The 19,229-nt window shown below is 36.4% G+C and overlaps 1 protein-coding gene across 1 annotated transcript; it reads right to left on the reverse strand.

Annotated features, from left to right (window-relative positions):
• Positions 1–1,302: 1,302 nt before the first annotated feature.
• LOC106068782 (uncharacterized) lies at positions 1,303–18,994 on the reverse strand. Its single transcript, XM_056014199.1, has 15 exons — positions 18,840–18,994; positions 18,543–18,612; positions 18,399–18,453; positions 17,677–17,761; positions 16,250–16,324; positions 13,158–13,300; positions 11,479–11,516; positions 10,694–10,799; positions 9,482–9,613; positions 8,572–8,707; positions 6,957–7,091; positions 6,457–6,505; positions 5,846–6,010; positions 4,153–4,249; positions 1,303–2,303 (listed from the first exon to the last, which is right to left on the reverse strand). The coding sequence occupies exons 2-15, from the start codon at positions 18,604–18,606 to the stop codon at positions 2,183–2,185; spliced, it is 1,401 nt and encodes a 466-aa protein (XP_055870174.1). The 5' UTR covers positions 18,607–18,612; positions 18,840–18,994; the 3' UTR covers positions 1,303–2,182.
• Between the last annotated feature and the right edge of the window lie 235 nt (positions 18,995–19,229).

A 19,229-nucleotide genomic window follows, 5' to 3' on the forward strand; every position in this document is an offset into this window, starting at 1 on the left:
GTTAACAAACAAATATAAATAACGTTAGGCGCCTTCCGCGGTGTCTATGCAGGTACACCAAACGGAAGTAACACTCAACACTAAATCCAATGACACAGGCGAAAGTCCAAACAATCGATACAAAATAGTCGACGCTGATACTGAACAAGAAGTTAAATAACGATGAAGGGAACCATCGAATCTCAACTAGCTGTCTACGTTCATAAAAAGCTTCCAATCTCTAATGCGTCCTGGAAGTAGTCTGTTTACATCGGCCGATATTTCATTATCCCCTCCTAAAACCTAGTCTTGTTTTTACTAGTCACGTCATTGTCTCTAAGTCTAAACTTCCTCTACTTCCGAAACAAATCATTAATTCCTAATCGTCCTGTTTATTTTGTTCTTCTTTTGTTTTGATCTTCGGGCTCGACGACAAACCTTATTATAAGTATTACAATTATTATTTTCCAAGGCATTTGACAGTAGCTGCATAGCAAAGAGAAAAGAATGTCTAGCTCGCTGGCCACGCTGGGAAAACCCAAGTTATGCCGTTATGATCTCTCAAAGAGTAATAAAGAAATCATTTTAATGCTCCATTGGTTTTGAAATTTAACATTAATTATTAAGAGAAAAAAAATCATCTATAAGTTGTGCCAAGGAAATATTGCCACCGAAAGGGGAATAGACGCTATTATTTTTTGTGGTCTGTCTGTCCGTCCATTCGTCCGTCAATCAGTCAGTCCGTCAGTCCGTCCGTCGTATACTAGAGAAGATATTGAAACACGATATTTTAGACCTTTCAACGTGCTGATGCAACAGATACTTTTTTTCTTTTTTTAAAGCGAAAAATTTAATTTTTAAAATAAAGTATGTAAGCAGTTTTTTCATTATAATACACCATTTTGACAATATACACTATTAATCGTAGCCAACAAGGGAGGCTATTTAGTATGGGAGATGACTAATTACCATATTTCGAACATATTCATGTAAACGGTTTTAGATTGTTTGTCAAATTTTTTTTTTCACATTTGTAAGTTTTTGAAAAAAAAAAAGTTAGTTTTTTCATACTAAGTACTATGTTTACAAAAAAATGTTTACTTTTTTTAAGAGAAAAAATCTATTTAGCATATATATAAGTGAAACATAAATTTAAATAACAATCAATAAGTAGTTTATAAGGTTGATTAATGAATTACAGCATGTGAACACAACATATACAGAAGACTTAACTAAAGAAAAATAAGGGTGTACCACTTCGGGGGCCGATTTTCAGTTTGTTTGTTTTAAAATTTTTTTATAAAATGAGACACAAAAATAACATACATATTGTGTATTTATTTTGCTTAAGAAAGTATAGAACAGTTTTTTCTATTTTGTAAAAAGAAAAAAATAATATAAACAATGGCTAAGTATATCAGTTATAATGATGTCCCTGAAAGTCAACTTTCACAGAAATGTAACCCAAAATATTATTATTTTTTTTGGTGCATATAATATAAATACATAATCAATTTTGGAATATAATAACATTGATTTTTTTTTTAAAGAAATAATTATTTATTAATATGTTTTTACATATAAGTAGTTGATATTGAAACAAAGCTTACGGTATATTATTGAAACGTATATGCATTTAAAAGTGTTAGGAATACAATGTAGACATGTTTAGAAATAGCTTTTAAAAAGAGCTAAACACATTAATACCAAGAACTAAAGAGCTAGAAATACAGTTACTGGGATAACATATGCTAGGAATATTCAATAAAGAAACAGATAAGAAAGGAATAAAAATGAACAGTATTGGAGATTTTTATAGTGGAAAACTAAAAGGCTTAGGAATATGGTTATATGCAGAAAATAGGAATTATGAATAGCTATTTTACTTATAAGATTCATTGTCATTATAAAAGATAGTTTCTAATCTGTTTCGCTTAAAGCACAAATTAATTTTTATTAGTTGGCCACAGTGATCTTGACATTGTTTACAATTGACAATTTATCGTGAATATCCAGAATAAACTACGAAAACAAAAAAAGGGGGGATGTGGGAAATTCAAATTTGTTTACTCTTTTTTTTTTATTGCTATAACATTACCTTTTTTTGTATTAGTACTACTATAAAGTTGTGCTGTTGCATATAATAAGATAATATAGGTAGAGAAAGGTACAAAATGGAGCAAAGATCCCCGGTGCTTTCTGTTCAACGTCTTTTGCCTTGAAGGTAATCTCCAACGACTGGGACCTCAGTGACGTTCTGCTGTGGGCTAGGGGTGAGTTCAGGGTAGCCGCCTTCCGGTACAGAACGCCTCCCAACGTAATTTCTAGTGGAATGAGAAATTATACAAACAGTTGTATTGTGCCCTTTTGTTTTGCTGATAAATGATAGGAGGATAAAGGATAAGATGGATGAATGATTGGACGGGGGATGATTAAAGGATAAATGATTAGACAAGGGATGATTGAAGGACAAATGATTAAATGGATGAATGATAAGACGGATAACGGATTAGCCGAATAAATGATTGGAGAATAAATGATAAGAATGATGAATCATTTGACGAATAAATGATTTGGCAAAGAATGATTACACGGAGGAATGATTGAGCCGATGAATAATTGCACGGACGATTGATTGAACTGATAAATAATTGGATGTATAAATGATTAGTCTGATCAATGAATGTGCGTATGAATGATTAGACAGTTAAATAATTTGGTGCATAAATGCTAATGATCAAGGCCACATATCAATTCTTTCTATGCTGGACTTGTCCGCAGCCTTTGATACGCTAGACCATGAAATTATGATGGCCAGATTCTCTGCAACTTTTGGTTTAGCAGGAGTCGTCCTAAAGTGGCTTGGATCCTACCTGACGGAACGCACCCAAAGTGTCGTTGTTAGCGGGACGGAATCAACAAGCTTACTTTTGAAGTACGGAGTACCCCAAGGATCAGTTCTAGGCCCAGTACTGTTCACTATGTACACATATCCACTCAGAGGTGTCATACGGCCAACCGGCATCTTATACCATTTCTTTGCCGATGACTCACAGTTATACGATTCATCAGTACCCTCAGAGGTGTCGCATCTGGCAGAGAAAATCAGTAGTACCGTTGCCAGGGTGAGCGATTGGATGGTTGAAAATAAACTCAAGATGAACGAAGACAAGACAGAAATAATTAAGATTGGCACTAGGAACAATGTCTCAAAAGTTGAAAGCACAGATTCTCTCTTTATCACGAACTGCCATGTTCCTTTTGTCCATGTAGTGCGGAATCTTGGAGTTTTCTTCGACTCAACACTATCTTTCGACCCACACATAAATCAGCTCTGCAAAGGTCTTTATCTGCAGCTGCGCAGATTAGGCCAGATCCGACCATATTTAACAACGGAGTCAACAAAAACGCTAGCTGTAGCATTCATACTCTCCCGCCTTGACTACTGCAACGCCGTGCTAGCAGGTATACCTGATGACAAAATAGCCAAGCTGCAACGTATACAGAACAACGCCGCTCGAATAGTCCTTAAAAAAACTAGACAAGATTCTGCTACTACGCTCTTGCGCACGCTCCATTGGCTTCCCGTGAAAGCGAGAATCGATTACAAGGTCGCCACACTTTGTCATCAGTGTATATATAACAATGAGATGCCCTTGTACCTTAGCGAACTGATTACTCCATATGTCCCCCAGAGAACCCTGCGCTCAATGGACTCAACGCTTTTAGTAGTGCCACGTTTCTCCCTCAAAAGCTACGGTCTGCGTGCTTTTTCAGTTCACGGACCAAAGGTTTGGAACTCACTCCCCATTGATCTCAGACAGACAACATGCTATACCACTTTTAAGAAGAACATTAAGACCTACTTGTTTAAAACTTTTTTTAGATTAACTGTTATTTTAGCAGTTGTGTTTATGTTTGTAATGTTGTTACAGCGCCTTGAGCCTACATTTTGTTTGTTAACAGCGCTTTATAAATAAAATTATTATTATTATTATTAAGTAAGAGGATAAATGATTATTAGACTTAATTACGGATTTATAATTAGAATGATTGACTGATTGAAGAAAGACAATGATTGGATCTTTGAATGATTGTACGGATGTAGAAATTGAATTTATGTACGCAATATAAGATGGTTGAAGTTTAATATAAATATTAATTAGAACTTGCCTGCAGTAGTTACAACATAAAGTATTCTTGTAAATGGGGCACACTTGAGCCTGGGTGAACAGTACACATGCTGAAGATTTGTCTCCATACTCACAGCCTAAAAACATCAATCACATTTAGAATTGGTTTATATTTTGAAAGAAAGAAAGAAATGCCGCTGCCGGGGACAGAAGCAGACGGCGAAAAGAAAACTTAAATATACGACCAGCGGAAAATTGTTATGCAATGGATGTGGCAAAATATGTAGCTGGGGCTGCGCAGCCACGGGAAATGCTGCATTTCTCACTAACCTTCGGACTCGTAGACAAGCCTTATTATTATTTGATAGAGTTGCTTGTGTTACTATAAAAAGATTAGCATTAAAACAAATCACATTCTACTGTTAATTGTGTACAAACATATATTTAACATAAATGAATAGCAGCACCAGGGAGCAAGTTTTTAAGAGAGAAAGTAGTGAATTAAATGCTACGAAAATAAGGGACTGCGCCGGCCGAGGCTCGAACCAGTGACCCTGGAAACGGCAACACCGACTAGCAATAACGCTCCAAGCGAACTTAATCTCTAGACCATCCGAATGTCAAAAAAAAACTTTCTTCTGGTCTGGAGTCAATTCGCCCGTATGCAAATTACCACCCCAGTGGTCAAAGGTCACTTGCCCACCTCGCAGCATCCGTTCACCAACAACTTTAATAGAGCCGACACAGACAGCCGTAAGGCATGCACCAGACAAACAATGACTCTATCTAACTGTGTGTCTATAATGACAAGTGGACAACATAAATACATTACATATAGAGACAAATATTCAACACGTGTTTCTAAACGATCAAGCGTACTAAAGCCAAAAGTAGCTCAAAAGTACCCTAAAGACCTAGATGTTTACGGTGCTTAGGACGTAACTGTTATTTGTTTATGTTGTTAGTGGTCAACGACGGTGTTATGTAGCCTCGTTCGGTCCTAGTTAAGCTCTTACTTCAAGTTCATTCAAAATCCAAAATCATTTTTAAATAAGGTGGATGTCTCTTGTAGGCTCAAACTGCAGCACTGTGTATCGTTAGTTAAGCATTTAGCGTTCGCTTCCCGTTTCTCGTTTGTTTTTTACAAAGCTTATTTCAACTCTGGTAAAAGTTTGTGCACGTTATTTCTCCCTGACACTATATCGATCTAGCTGAAATTTTAAAAAAATATTTCTTTTTATCTAACAAAACAATTTTTTTTTTAATTAAACAATTAGTTAAAATTTATTATCGGTGATTTATTATTTGGTTTGGTATCGAGCAAGGGAAAAATATTGTACTTGACGAATGTGGTTGTATAAGTTGAATTAGTTCCCTTTTTACTTTATAGAGAGAAATAAGTCGTCTCTTTAAAGTTGAAGCTAACAATTGACAACTATAAAACCTATTTTCATAAGGCATTTGCTGGCACATTGGTTAGTGTGTTGGCTTGAGCTCTTCAATTAAAATTCAGTCATATACATTTTAAAAAAAATTAAATGCATATAAAAAAAGATCACGGTAACATTCACACAGGTAGCGATTATAGTCCCTTTTTTCTCCCCTCAACCCATCCCTCTTTCCTAACTGGTCCAGACAAGTGATAGGATCCTATCGTATTGAGAAAGCTAAAAACCATAAAAAATTGCGCTAAACAAACACAATTGGTAAGAATATTTCGCACAGCTACTTACCAGGTATTCCGCTGTTGTAAGTCTTACACGTGTTGCAACAGGTTTCATTAATAGGCCTCGTGTAGCAGTTGGCAGCACCGTAGGTGTCGAGGAAAGGTTTGCAGGTGCCAGAGAAGGGAATCAATGGGAAGTCAAGGGTCTTCTGGTCTCCCCATAAACAGTTGGCTGTGGGTAGACATGGATAAGTCATATTGAAGAGTCGAGTCTGATGGTGGACATGGATAAGTCATATTGAATAGTCGAGTCTGTTGGTAGACATGGATAAATCATATTGAAGAGTCGAGTCTGATGGTGGACATGGATAAGTCATATTGAAGAGTCGAGTCTGTTGGTAGACATGGATAAGTCATATTGAAGAGTCGAGTCTGTTGGTAGACATGGATAAGTCATATTGAATAGTCGAGTCTGTTGGTAGACATGGATAAGTCATATTGAATAGTCGAGTCTGATGGTAGACATGGATAAGTCATATTGAAGAGTCGAGTCTGTTGGTAGACTTGGATAAATCATATTGAAGTGTCGAGTCTGTTGGTAGATTAGTGAGTGAGCGTCTATAATGCATTTACCACAAAAATGTATATGCCTTATTAGAAATAATAATGAATACTTACGGTCAACGGATGACGTCGGGTATGAAGAACACTGGCCTTTAGTGCACCTCTGAAACACACATTTTAAATTTAAACATTACCCGCTGCCCATGAACTTAGCCAGGAGTTTTTCCGGGGGGCGGGGGGGGAGTTTATGATTCATGCCATTGCCTCCTCACGACTCCACCATATCGATCGCCCCTACCGCCCCCCCCCCTGGATCCACCAGTGGTTCTATGTATATGTCTAGATCTGCGCTTGCGTCAGTTCTAACGTTCTCAAGAGCAATAGTACCTCTGAAACCTTTCGTTTTCTATTTAAGCAACCTTCAATAAATATTTAACACTGGCATGTATATTTGGGCCCCAAATCTTAATTAGCTTAGGATCTTTTTAAGTATAAATATGTCACTGTCTTAAGTATGCAAGTTATAGATGTAATTTTTCAGTCTAATTAATTTCATTGTTGGATCACGTCATCATTTTCTGTGCTTGACGAATGAAACTTCTAATTAGAGTTACCTTTTGATTTTCGCAGATCATTCCGTCAGAAGTGAACGCGGGCGTGCAAATGCTAGTTTTAGGGATACGACAGTAAATTTGACCACACACGGCATTACCCTTTGGTGGCTGGTTGTTGTAGATCTGTGGTAAACTCTGAAATGAAAAACACATTTTAAATAGGGCACGTCTTGTGTCTTTGACTACTTGGCCACATACAAAAATCAAATCTTATAAAGTGGGTTAAAGTCTCAAAAATACTACCTAAATCTAAACACTTATTGTGGATTCTCAGACTCAAAGCTTATCAAAGTATTCTGCTCTTCCAATGCACTTTGACTTTTTATGATCCAGTTTAAGTTCTTTAAGCAGTTGAAAAAAATAACAGTGAGAGAAAGAACAAAAAGTGAAAGAGATATGAGGAAATGTGGTAGCGATATAATGGAACCTAAAGAAAAACTTAAGAAAACGAAATAAGGAGGATTGGAAGAGATTTAGAAAAATTAATTGACAGATATATAATGTGAGAGACGCCATATTGAAAAATCGCTGTTGCCAACTAAATGATTAAAAAAAATTGTGCCGAAAGCAAAAAAAGGTTAGTAACTGAAAGTGCCTTCCACAATACTGAAAAGTGTCCAGTATTTATTAAATAAGAAACAAAAAATCGTTTAGCAATACTACCTTATCGTTTTCATTGTATACAGTCAAGAATGTATGTAGGAACATTTCAATAGAGGAAAACAAATGAAACTCGCTTGCTGGGAATAATTTAATTAATATATATATATATATATATGTATATATATATATATATATATATATATATATATATATATATATATATATATACATATTAATATGGACACCCATGTACATCACAAGGTCTGAAAGGATCCAAATACTAATGAAATCGTTTGTGTGCCAGGTAATTGTGAAATGCATACAATTTATTTTGAATTGTATTTTTTAACACAGCTATGTAACTCGGGCTTTCTGCGTTCGTAGATCGCTCCTCTAACAGCCAAAAACACAAGACTGTCACTACCAATGAATGTATGTTTAACATGATTGTGCTAACGATGCCCCTCGATGTGTGTTAACAATGTGAACATATAATAATAAAACTCTCTAGCTCCTGAATACTGTGAAGAGATAAAATCTGAGCTGGTGTGATCATATTGTAAGACATGACTCACTGTCACAAGTCATCCTTCAATGTACAGTGTAGGGTGCACAAAGAAAGGGCTCGTCTGAAGAAAAGTTGTTTGGACAATGTAAAAGAATGGATCGGCCTCTCTCTTGATGCCCTATTAAGAACATCTGCAGGAGCACTTTGGTTATGCAAACTGTCAAAGCACCTCTGCGGCCAGTGGCGTAGCTAGGATTCGCCATCATTTTGGGGCCCGGGGGGGGTGACGTCTTTAGGGGCCCCTGTATTTTGCGTAATATTTAATATTTAATGTAAAAAACACTAATTTGGGAGCTCCCTCAAGTTGAGGCCCTGGTGGATTTCTCAAATTCTCCCCTCCCCCCCCCCCCACCCTAGCTACACCTTTGTCTACGGCAAAAGTCAAGGAACAGATCATGATGATGATAAGTAAAGCAGGAGTAAAATTAAATGTATGGAGTCTACCTTGCACATGTAAGACCTGGAGTCATTGAGAGATCTCTGGCAAATGACGTCAGGGTCCAATAGACTGCCAGTGTAGGTGGCGTAAGTAACAGCTGGTTTCACTGAAGCACTGTTTGTACTCAGTAGACAGCTGGCCCTTCAAAGATTCATCGTAAAAATACTAAAAATATAATTGTAATGACGAAATCAAAAAGGTTGTTCTGTTCTTTGTCTACGCTTTGAATTTCAATACAGATGTACGTTTTAAGCAAGAGAATTTTGTATTGGAGGGAAAAAAAAACAAAGGGAAAGTGATGTGAAGCAATGTGGAGGCGATATAATTAAGGTTAACAAAAAATCTTTAAAAAAAACAACGAAAAGAAGTTTTTAAAATAAAGAGATAAAAATGTTAAGAATGCCATATTGAGGGATCAATGCTGCCAACTAAATAGTGAAAAAATGTCTTTCATCTGCAAGTGTAATAGCTTGGAAATTTTAGAGTACTGACAACTTCACAAAACTATTAAATGGTTTGTTAACATATCTCAGGGGGGCATGGTGGGTTAATGGTAAAGCGTTTGGCTTCTGAACCGAGAGGTCCCTTGTTCGAATCTGGGTGAAGACAAAGATTTTGAATTTCTGGATTTCATTTCATTTCCACCCAACTTAAATTGGTACAAGGCTTTAGTTGGGGAAAGAAAAACACAAATGGTCATTGTGCTGGACACATGACACCATCGTTAGCCACTGACAATTTAAACATAAAAACATAAAGTATTTGACATGTTTCTATTGTTCAGGGTCAAATCTTATCAGGCTTTTTTTTTCTATGCAATTATTCTAATGGGGGAAAAAAAATAAACATTTTAAGCTATTTGTGCACATGTGCACATGCGCACACACACCCCATGAGACTGCAGTACAAACTTACCGAGGTAGCGCTACGAATTCTTTAATACTTTGAGCTGAGCTGTTAGAATAAAACCAACGGTTTGCATCGTCAGGGGCGTTGATAATGGCCATGATGTATGTAGACGTAATACCGTCATTCAAAGATGAAAGCCTAGATGGAAGAGACATTTAGAAGTAAGGCAATCAGATCTAGTATTAGAGTTTCGCATGTCCTTTAATTTGAGTTTGTGTGGTTATGTTGAGTGGTTTATTTTAACTCACTCTTTAAAAATGTGTATCCTGTAGGCCTATTTAAATAATGTATTGTCTAAATATAATATTTTCTTCTAGACTATCGAAAGGATAAGACAGACAGAGAGAGAGACAGAGAGAAAGTGATAGCAAAGGCGATTGCAAGAGATAAAGAGAAAGAGTAAGAGCGAAGAGTGATAGCGAGAAATAATAGAGATAACTATATAAATAATAGAGATAGGGCTATAAATTATAGAGAAAAAGATATAAATAAAAGAGAAAAAGATAGGAATAATAAAATAATGCAAACAAAAATTGAGTAAAAGCAAAAAATAATTGAGTTCAAGGGAGAAATAATAAAGATAAAGCGAGAAATAATAAAGATTAAGCTAGAAATAATAAAGATAAAGCGAGAAATAATAGAGATAAAGCGAAAAACAACAGAGATGAAGCGAGAAATAATAGAAATCAAGCGAGAAATATTAGAGATAAAGCGAGAAACAACAGAGATGAAGCGAGAAATAATAGAAATCAAGCGAGAAATATTAGAGATAAAGCGAGAAACAATAGAGACAAAGCGAGAAGTAGAGATGAGATAAAGCGAGAAATAATATAGATCAAGCGAGAAATAATAGAGATAAAGCGAGAAATAATAAAGATAAAGCGAGAAATAATAGAGATAAAGCGAGAAATAATAGAGATAAATCGAAAATAATAGAGATAAAGCGAGAAATAATAGAGATAAATCGAAAATAATAGAGATAAAGCGAGAAATAATACTGATAAAGCGAAAAATAATAGAGATAAAGCGAGATCGGAAAATTTTGAGAAAGGAAGAAAGAAAGAACTAAAGAAAACGTGAGGAAGTGATAAGATGAGAAAAAAAAAAAGAAAGAGAGAGAGATGTGGGTTAGCGAGACAGACTAATAACGCGCTAAATGAACTAGTTATAGACAATGGAAACTAATAACAGATTACAAGAAAGGAAAACAAAGCTTACAAATATGCAATGATTTTAGCTGTTGCCACAATATCTCTAGCAGTTGGGTCAAACTCCATTACTGATACACCAGTAGACTTGCACATTGCCGCAAAGCTTGTTATACCTAAACAGAACAGGGGCTACTATTCAGCCTCAGCAGCATCAACAAAATGTCATTGTATATCGCAATGTAATAGAAAACCAATGCTGATTATGTCGCAATGTAATCAGGTCGCCTGCTGAGCAGCGCCACGGAACAAGGTGCTGAAGTAACTTACATGAATGTTTTGGAAATATATTGGTCAGTGGCCCTAATTCCTGCCAAACATGTGAAAAACAATCAAACTTTGGACTGTCGTTACGTTGGTTCAGAACAAAACATGTCCACTAACATATGTATTGAGTGTATGTGAAAACAAGTGCTTAATTAATCTACTCTTTCTCCTATCTAGAGTTGAGAACCAAACACAGCCCTATTTGACTGGCATATGTGTTAGAAGATTCGAGAAATTGGCCTATTATTTGGACCGAGGAATGTGTTAGAAGATTCGAGAAATAGGTCTATTATTTGGACCGGGCGAATGTGTTTGGAAAACATCGCTAGGAGAATTGCTTAGATATAAAAGAAGACTTTGTAGAGAAGTAAAAATGGATTGGAAGAATTTTCGTTGTTGGGTCAGAGACTTGTGACACCAAGGCAAGAATTTTACCTAATTCACTTTCTTAGCAATGACCTCTTTTATGTGGCCGATAGATTAATAAGCAACACTTTGATACAAATAGTAAAAATGTAAAGCTCTTACTGTTTTCAAAAATACCAGATGTCCCGTAAAGATCGAATCTGAAAGTACAAGTGCATAGAGTAAAAAATATTTTTTTCTTTAAAAAAATGTGTAATATTTAAATTAAATTATTCATAGTAGCCGAAGTATACTTAAGAATAAGAACAATTATATCATGTCGGTTACTGAAATGTATTCAACACAACAAAAGCATACATAAAAATAGAACAGACACAACATAAAGAGTTCATTGAGCGACAACACACAGACATCTTTATCCTTTTTATGTTTCCTGATCAACAAGAGTCTTAGACGTTAAATTATGAATATCCTCCACGTTTTGCTATTTAGGCTTATTAATTATTAAGTCAGTTTAACCATGGTTAACCAATGTATCCTAATCAGTTTCTAATAGTCCATGCCTTGCGCCATTGAACGCAACGGTTCATTTTACTTTTTCACCTATTGTAAATAAAGAGGCGGTGGCGTAGCTAGGGTGGGGGAGGGGGGTCCAATTTGGAAAATCCTCACGGGACACCCCTGGAAGGGGCCCCCAAAGGAGTGTCCGAAATTAGTTTCTACATTAAATAGTAAGCCATTATCTCATGTCATGATGTCGAATGTCTAAATGAAGGGGCCCCTAAAGAGTAGGTCAAGCCCTCCCGGGCCCCCAAATCCCTATCTACGCCACTGTAAAGGGATCATTTTAAAAAGTTTTAAATTATTAATAGGCCTATACGTAGTTTATATTAAAACGTAGCAAGACTTGGTGGAATGTAGCCGAAAGTATCTTCTGTTAATCAAACGCAAACAGGATGTAAAGCAATACATGGGCTGTAAAAGAATCTCTTGTTTAACTCTTTTTGAGTGTGGGACCAAATCCTTGACTTTAACAGTAACAAAAGATGTTGACTTTCAAAATAATTCACAAAAAAAAAGAAGAAAAAAATGTTTTTTTATTTCTTTTTTTTTTTTTGTAGCGATTACTCACGAATTAATGTGTAATAATGGTTCTCAGAGTGTGTAGCTTTGTCTCACTGGTATTATTAGAAGTAATTAGTAATAAGGCTTGTCTTCGATTGCGAAGATCAATGAGGAGTGCAGTTTTCACGTGATACGCAGCTAGCTGCGACCTAGATATTTAGCTACACCCATCGCAGCCATAACCATTGTCCGACGGTGGTCAATTTAGAGTATCTTTTCCGCCGTCTGCGTCTGTCCTCGGCAAAGGGTTTTTCTTTTGGTATACAGCGGCCTTTTTTAAGTGACCTCCAGCTGTCTCGTTCTGAAGCGTCTGAAACCAGGTGTTCTCTTCTATGTCAGTTAAATCAAGTTGGAACCTAAGCTGGTCGTTAAAGCGTTTCTGTTACGCCCACCACCTTTCAGCTAAGCAAAAAATGGACCTCCTTCGGCATACGTTCGTCTCCATATGGAGATAATAGTTTAAAAGAAAAACTGCTAATGTTTAGCTGTTTATGTGTAAGTACATTATTTTACTTACTACTTTAACAGAAACATTAAAACTTTTGTTGCATCAATGTTATCGCAATTTGCTTTGAAACACAAGTGGATTTTTAAAAAAAAAAAACGCTTCTCTAAGATCTTTCTTTTAAAACATGACTATTTGAAGATGTCCATCGTCTTTTCTGACTCTGACAAGGAAGGTGTATTAGTGAATAGGGAATGACCGCATTACTCACCCAGTCCACAGTACAGCGAAATCGTAATTTAATGTACTGTAAGCATTTTGGAGATTCAACCAGCTTTGAAAAGACGCCTTTGCCGCTGAGCTGTCTGCGATGTAGGTAGTTTCAAGGAGGAAGGTGTTGATGATGTTGGTGCTCTGTTGAAAATGAGTTATTTGATAAATCTGTGTTAATTATAATTAAGAAGACTAGTATCAAAGCTCTAAACAGCCACTATGTTGAGAGAGATGATGACTAAGAAAGCTATGGACAGTGCAAAAAAAATGTTCGGCTTCAGCTCTGGAAGAAAAGCAAGCCAAACGAAAACAATGACTGGCTCCGCTACTATCAAAGCGAATGCCACCTGAACCTGTGTTATATGTGAACGGGAATGTCTCTTGAGAAAAGGATCCACAACCACATCAAAAAGAATTCTGCGAGATGAGCCATAGTCGTTCTATGACTGAAGGAGGCCAAAAATTAATTATAATTCATGTTTTAACTCTGTTATCATAACAGAAATTGTATTTAATAAACATATCATTTTTCAATTAGAGGCGTGGTGATATATTGGTAGAGCGCTTGGCTTCCGAACTGGAAGCCCCGGGTTCGAATCCTGGAGAAGATTGAGATGTTTGATTTGAGGAACTTCATGGTGCCTCTGAGTCCACACGATCTAATGGCTACCTGACATAAGTTTGGGAAAAGAAAAGGCTGTTGGTCATTGTAATGGCAACATGACACGCTCATTAACCGGGTCCGCAGAAACAGATGACCTTTACATCATCTGCCCTATAGATCGCAAGGTCTGAAAGGGGAAAGTTCACTATTAGCTTTCAAGTTAATGCTTTTCGAATACTTTGATGCATTTGCTTTGTAGAAGATTGACGTCAAATATCAAAGAAATGTATTGTCTATACTCTATAGTCTATATTCTATAGCTGCGACTACCTTAGCAGAACGCGGGGCCTATGCGGATCCCTTATTTTTGCTACTTAACAGTACTTTACGTTGTCTTCCACTAATTACAGGCTGTATTGTAATTGTTTTTTATAGCTGCGACTACCTTAGCAGAACGCGGGGCCTATGCGAAACCCTTATTTTTGCTACTTAACAGTACTTTACGTAGTCTTCCACTAATTACAGGCTGTATTGTAATTGTTTTTTTTTAGGTTAATAAACGTAACTAATGATTCAGAAAAGTTTTGCATTAAAATAAAACAAACTAGATCAGTGATGCCCAAAATACGGCCCGCGGGCTAGACCCGGCCTGCAACGTGCTTCCATCCGGCCCGCCGAAATATCGTTGCAAAATATAGAAATTTCACCCCGCCCAAAAAGTTGTTGAAAATGTATCTTTACCTCCGAAAGGGCCATAAATTGTTTTTCTAATGAATTACTACCTAGGCATTTAACATTTGTGCGTTTATGAAATAGGACTCAAAATATAGAATCTACCTGGAAAGGTGAACGGATCTTTACTTTTTTGTGGAACATGATAACATGCTAGCCAAAATTTTTGTTTGATAAAGAAAGAATGTCAGATAACAGAGGAGCGAAAATCGTATACAGGCAAAAAACAAAAAGCAGGCGACCCAAAGGCAGACCCTGAATGCGATTTCTTGATGATCTGGAAGCAGATCTGGAACAGCTTGGGGTTAGGACGTGGAGACGAAAGGCCCAGGAGAGATCTGAATGGAAGGATGTGTTGAAGCAGGCCAGAGCCCTCCATGGGCTGTAGAGCCACTGGGATGGATGAATGGATGGCAGATTGAATAAGGTTGGGCATCGCTGAACTAGATAATATTAATTTCTGCTAAGCACACTAGAATCGGAAAGTAACTATTAATTACAGAGAAGAACCAGAACACTTACAATAACCAAATAGTTGCTTAGACGGCCCCGGGCTGATTCCGTCAGGAGAACTTCTTCAGGGGCTTGTCGCTTTGCACTAATAATAATATCATGTCTCTTAGCTCCCAATGCGCGGCCCGAATGCCGAAGCCAAATTGATGTTCTTTAAGAACAAAGTGTGCGAGAGCAGCTACAGTTGTCCCTTGATGTTCGCAGATCCGACTTTCGATGAAAGGTTATACCACGGGTTTTCAAAATAAATAGTTGTTTTTTTTTAAACACGGGTTTTTCCACGGCAACCCGATATATATGCGCAGTAGCGTATTTTTTTTAAAAAAAGATGAAAACGTCATTGCCAAAATATCTGGTATGGTAATACTTCACTGGCACAAGGACTTAGACTAAATAGACTAATTAAAAAGCATCGCATATCACTCGAATACAGCTACCATCTCTTGAAGAGCTTTTTCATGAAAGATGCCTTTCCAAAACACTTTCAATTCTTAAGGACAACCTGCACCCATTAAACCACTGTTACATAAGATTTGAACAAAGTGGTCGTCTCCTTTCCATTAGGACTAAAACAGAAAGATTTAAAAACTCCTTCATCCCACTGTCGGTCAGAGTGTTACAAGATCAGCTGTCGTCATGGAGAAGTACATAGAGGTCTTATTGGTTGTGAATGTGTATGTGTTTCGTATGTGAATGTTCGAATTTTTCATCTATACTGTTATTGTACATTAGTTACGCTGATGTTGTTAATTGTAGTCAAACTGAATTTCCATTTGATTGGATCAATAAGATTATCTCATCTTATTATATGCGTTTTCCTATTCAAATCCAAATGGATGTCGTTTATTTACGAACTAAAGGATATTAATTGGTGGCTTCAGGCTACTTTTTTTATTGATGCCAAGGTGAAATATTAAACAGTGATAGCCTCGTAGAATCGACAGGTCATAAGATGCTGTCTTTACCGAGACTGAACGGTATTTGAAACCCAAAATGTCATTTTAAGAACTTGCATGGTAATCGGTATCATATAGAGACCGGGAAGGCTTCCAAAATATTGAGTAACAAGTCCTAGTTAATGTGAACTGAACTGGATTGCGAAGCTGAAGGTGACAAGGAAGTAAACGATCGCGGGGGCTGGGTATGTTGCCCCATTTGCCACATCTAAAGCTGCTACTGGCCTATAAGCAAAAGAAATCAAGCAATATTACAACAGAGTACACAGTAGGAAATCTACTTACCAAGATGTCCACCTTTCTTTTGCGCACCTCTATATTGATACCATATTGAACTAGAGACGACAATAGAACGTTTGTCTGTGAATGACATAAACTCAAATAACAAGTTTTTATAAGCTATCTGAGTACATATATTTCATGCATAAATATATTTCATGCACATCGATAGTAGTACGCATCAAAGGAAATATAGATTTTGTGAAAAATGACATAATGACTCTGTGGACACACATCAGTTGAAAGTAGGATACAGAGGATACAGGAAAGTCAAGCAGGATTCAGAGGGGTAGCCTACTACTATATTTTACAAAGTTTATATCGACTCACTGTCTGTCTATTAGATTGTTTGTCTGTTTTTCTGGTATTTCTCTCACGCCAATTATCGGATCAAGGTGAAACTTTGCAAAAATATTTATTATATCTGACAAAACAATATTTAATTTTTAAAAAGTTAATCAAGTAGTAAATTAACTATTGGTAATTAATTGTTTTATTTGGTGTTGAACAAGGAATAAGAAATGCTGAATTAGTCCTCTTTATACTTTGTGTAGAATTAGTTTGAAACTAATAATAGATAACTATAAAATCTTCTGTTGTTAGTAATCACTTCACTAGCACAGTGGTTAGTATGTTGGCTTAAGGAGGCTTGAGCCATCGAGTTCGAATTCAAGTCGTTCAATTTTTTTTTATCCTCCTCATCATCAAACTCCATTTGAGTGAGGGCTTGAGAGGCTCAAATCCTCTCTTGCAAAACCCTTGTGACAGAAACCCTGCTGTCTTGCGTAGTGCATACACGTCACCATACAGGTCAAGAATCTGTGTTTTCCCAGACCTGTCGAGACGGTGATCAGCAAGTCTGGGGCAGTTAAACAGAATATGAGGCACGGTTTCCTCTTTTTCCCAGCAGAGGGGGCACCGTGAATCGAAATTTGGCCATAGCCGTGACAAATATGAGCCAACAGGACAGTGACCTGTCCTGCACTGTGCTATAATAGCTTGCTCAGGCCTGGACAGCCTCCACCACGGAAAAGTGCTGTCAGTGCGATTCATGCGCTCCCAGAATCCACGGGCTTTTCGGGACTTGTCCCAGCACTCAAACCCTTTTCCTTTTCTGTGTTTTTTTATTATAACTAGAGCATGGTGAAGACTCGCAGCCTGTTCGGTGGGTGGTATTTGCCCTCCCTGGTGGGCCAAGGAATCTGCAATAGTGTTGTCAGCCACACCTATGTGACTCGGTACCCCCTGCATAATTGAATAAATGTAATAAATGCATTTAAAAAGTGATCACGGTCACATTTAAACAGATACACTCTTCTTTCTCGTTAATATCCTGCATGTGTATGATATTTAAGAAATGTAAAAGTTACATTTTATGAGACAAAGTAGCAAACAATAAACATTGTAATAAGACAGTATCCAATGAAGAATACCTGCGTTATAACAAGGTCAATGTCATTACTAAGGCTGTTTGTAGCTTCGGCTATGGTCTGGGCAGGTGATGATTGCTGGGCGTAGCTAGATTAAAATACACGGACCAATGGTTTAAAAAAAAAGAATAACTGAAACACTTTATCTAAAAAAATTGCTAAGTTTTATCAGTAATATCAAATTAATAAATAAATAAATTTATGTATTTATTTATTTATAAAACGTAAAATGTCTAGCACAATAATTTGCAATAGCAATGATATAACACTATCGATCGTTTGACATAAGTTGGGGAAACGTAAAGGCGGTTGGTCATTGTGCTGGCAACATGACACCCTCCTTAACCGGGAACTCAAAAACAAATGACCTTTACTATATTATTGAAAGCTAGATGTTTTATACATCACATATAATTATCAAAATAAAAGATGCTCTTCGGTTACACCAGTCTAAACAATAAATCAAAAGAAACGAAATATCCGATAATTCTCAAATTTTTTTTCGGCTCATTAAAAATTAAATTTCCCATTGTTTTATTATTATTATTATTATTATTATTATTATTATTATTATTAAATTAGAAACGAACGAGTATTCATTCTCTGACGCTGCCAGGGTCGAGTTTCGTTTGAAGAGAAACAACATTCAATGTAATCTCTTTCACATTATTATTATTATTCTTTACACAGTTTATTTAAAATTCATCTCATAACCATAGACTTACCTCTGTACTGTGCTGTCTTCCACCACTACATACACCTCCGCCACTAAGTTTTGTACTACAAAAAGAAAAGTGTTTCTATGTTACTTTAACATCCCTAGAGGTAATAGCCTACACGAGCACATGCCAGAGAAGAAATGTATTTACCTTGACAAGACGAAGTCATCACCAAGATTGACAGGCAGAGAAGGACTGCAATTCTTCTCACCATTCTCACCTTTTAAACGAAATAAATTAAGAAGCTTAGTACAATTTTTTTTTCTCTTCTCAAAAGCACATTGCTATGGTAACTAAGAAACTAAATACATACTTTAAAGATGCCTATCTTATCTTATGAAATACAGACGTTACTTCAAAAAAACTGAAGATGCCTAGATATTTAGTGAAATATAGCAATAAGTAGACAAAGTATTAAGAACTAGAAAAAAGTGCCAATGGAAATACGCAAAGCTTCTTCAAGGACTCGAAGACAAGTCTCAATGATCAAAGTGTTGCTGTCGAGTGAACTGCTCTAGCCTCACGATTAAGATTCAATCTCTTAAGTACTGAGCTCAGTAGTCGATGTTAGTTCTGAAAGATTGGCCTCCTTATATACTTTTCTCAAAACCTTTCTTTGACCTTCTCGAAACTCCGCGAATAAAAATCCGGTTCAAACTTGTGTTGATTGCGTGACAGTAAAAATAGAGTTTTATTTTTAAATTTCAAATTTGGAAGTCTGGATGAAAGGAGATTTAAAAAAAAAACATCAACAACAATAGTTCAATTAAAAGTGTACAAGTTTTGACTTATTCTATATATGGTAAATGAACTTTCAATGCTCTATTTCTGTACGAA

The sequence above is a fragment of the Biomphalaria glabrata genome, chromosome 16 (genome assembly GCF_947242115.1).
Source record: "Biomphalaria glabrata chromosome 16, xgBioGlab47.1, whole genome shotgun sequence".
Taxonomy (NCBI): domain Eukaryota; kingdom Metazoa; phylum Mollusca; class Gastropoda; family Planorbidae; genus Biomphalaria; species Biomphalaria glabrata.

Bases quoted from the DNA above. Each gene is read 5' to 3' on its own strand.
- LOC106068782 (XM_056014199.1), bottom strand. From the start codon at position 18,606: ATGGTGAGAAGAATTGCAGTCCTTCTCTGCCTGTCAATCTTGGTGATG. The intron at 7,092-8,571 runs GTAGACTCCATA...TTTTCATTTCAG, and splicing joins CCAGGTCTTACATGTGCAAG to AGTTTACCACAGATCTACAA. The intron at 2,304-4,152 runs GCAAGTTCTAAT...TCATTCCACTAG, and splicing joins TTATGTTGTAACTACTGCAG to AAATTACGTTGGGAGGCGTT.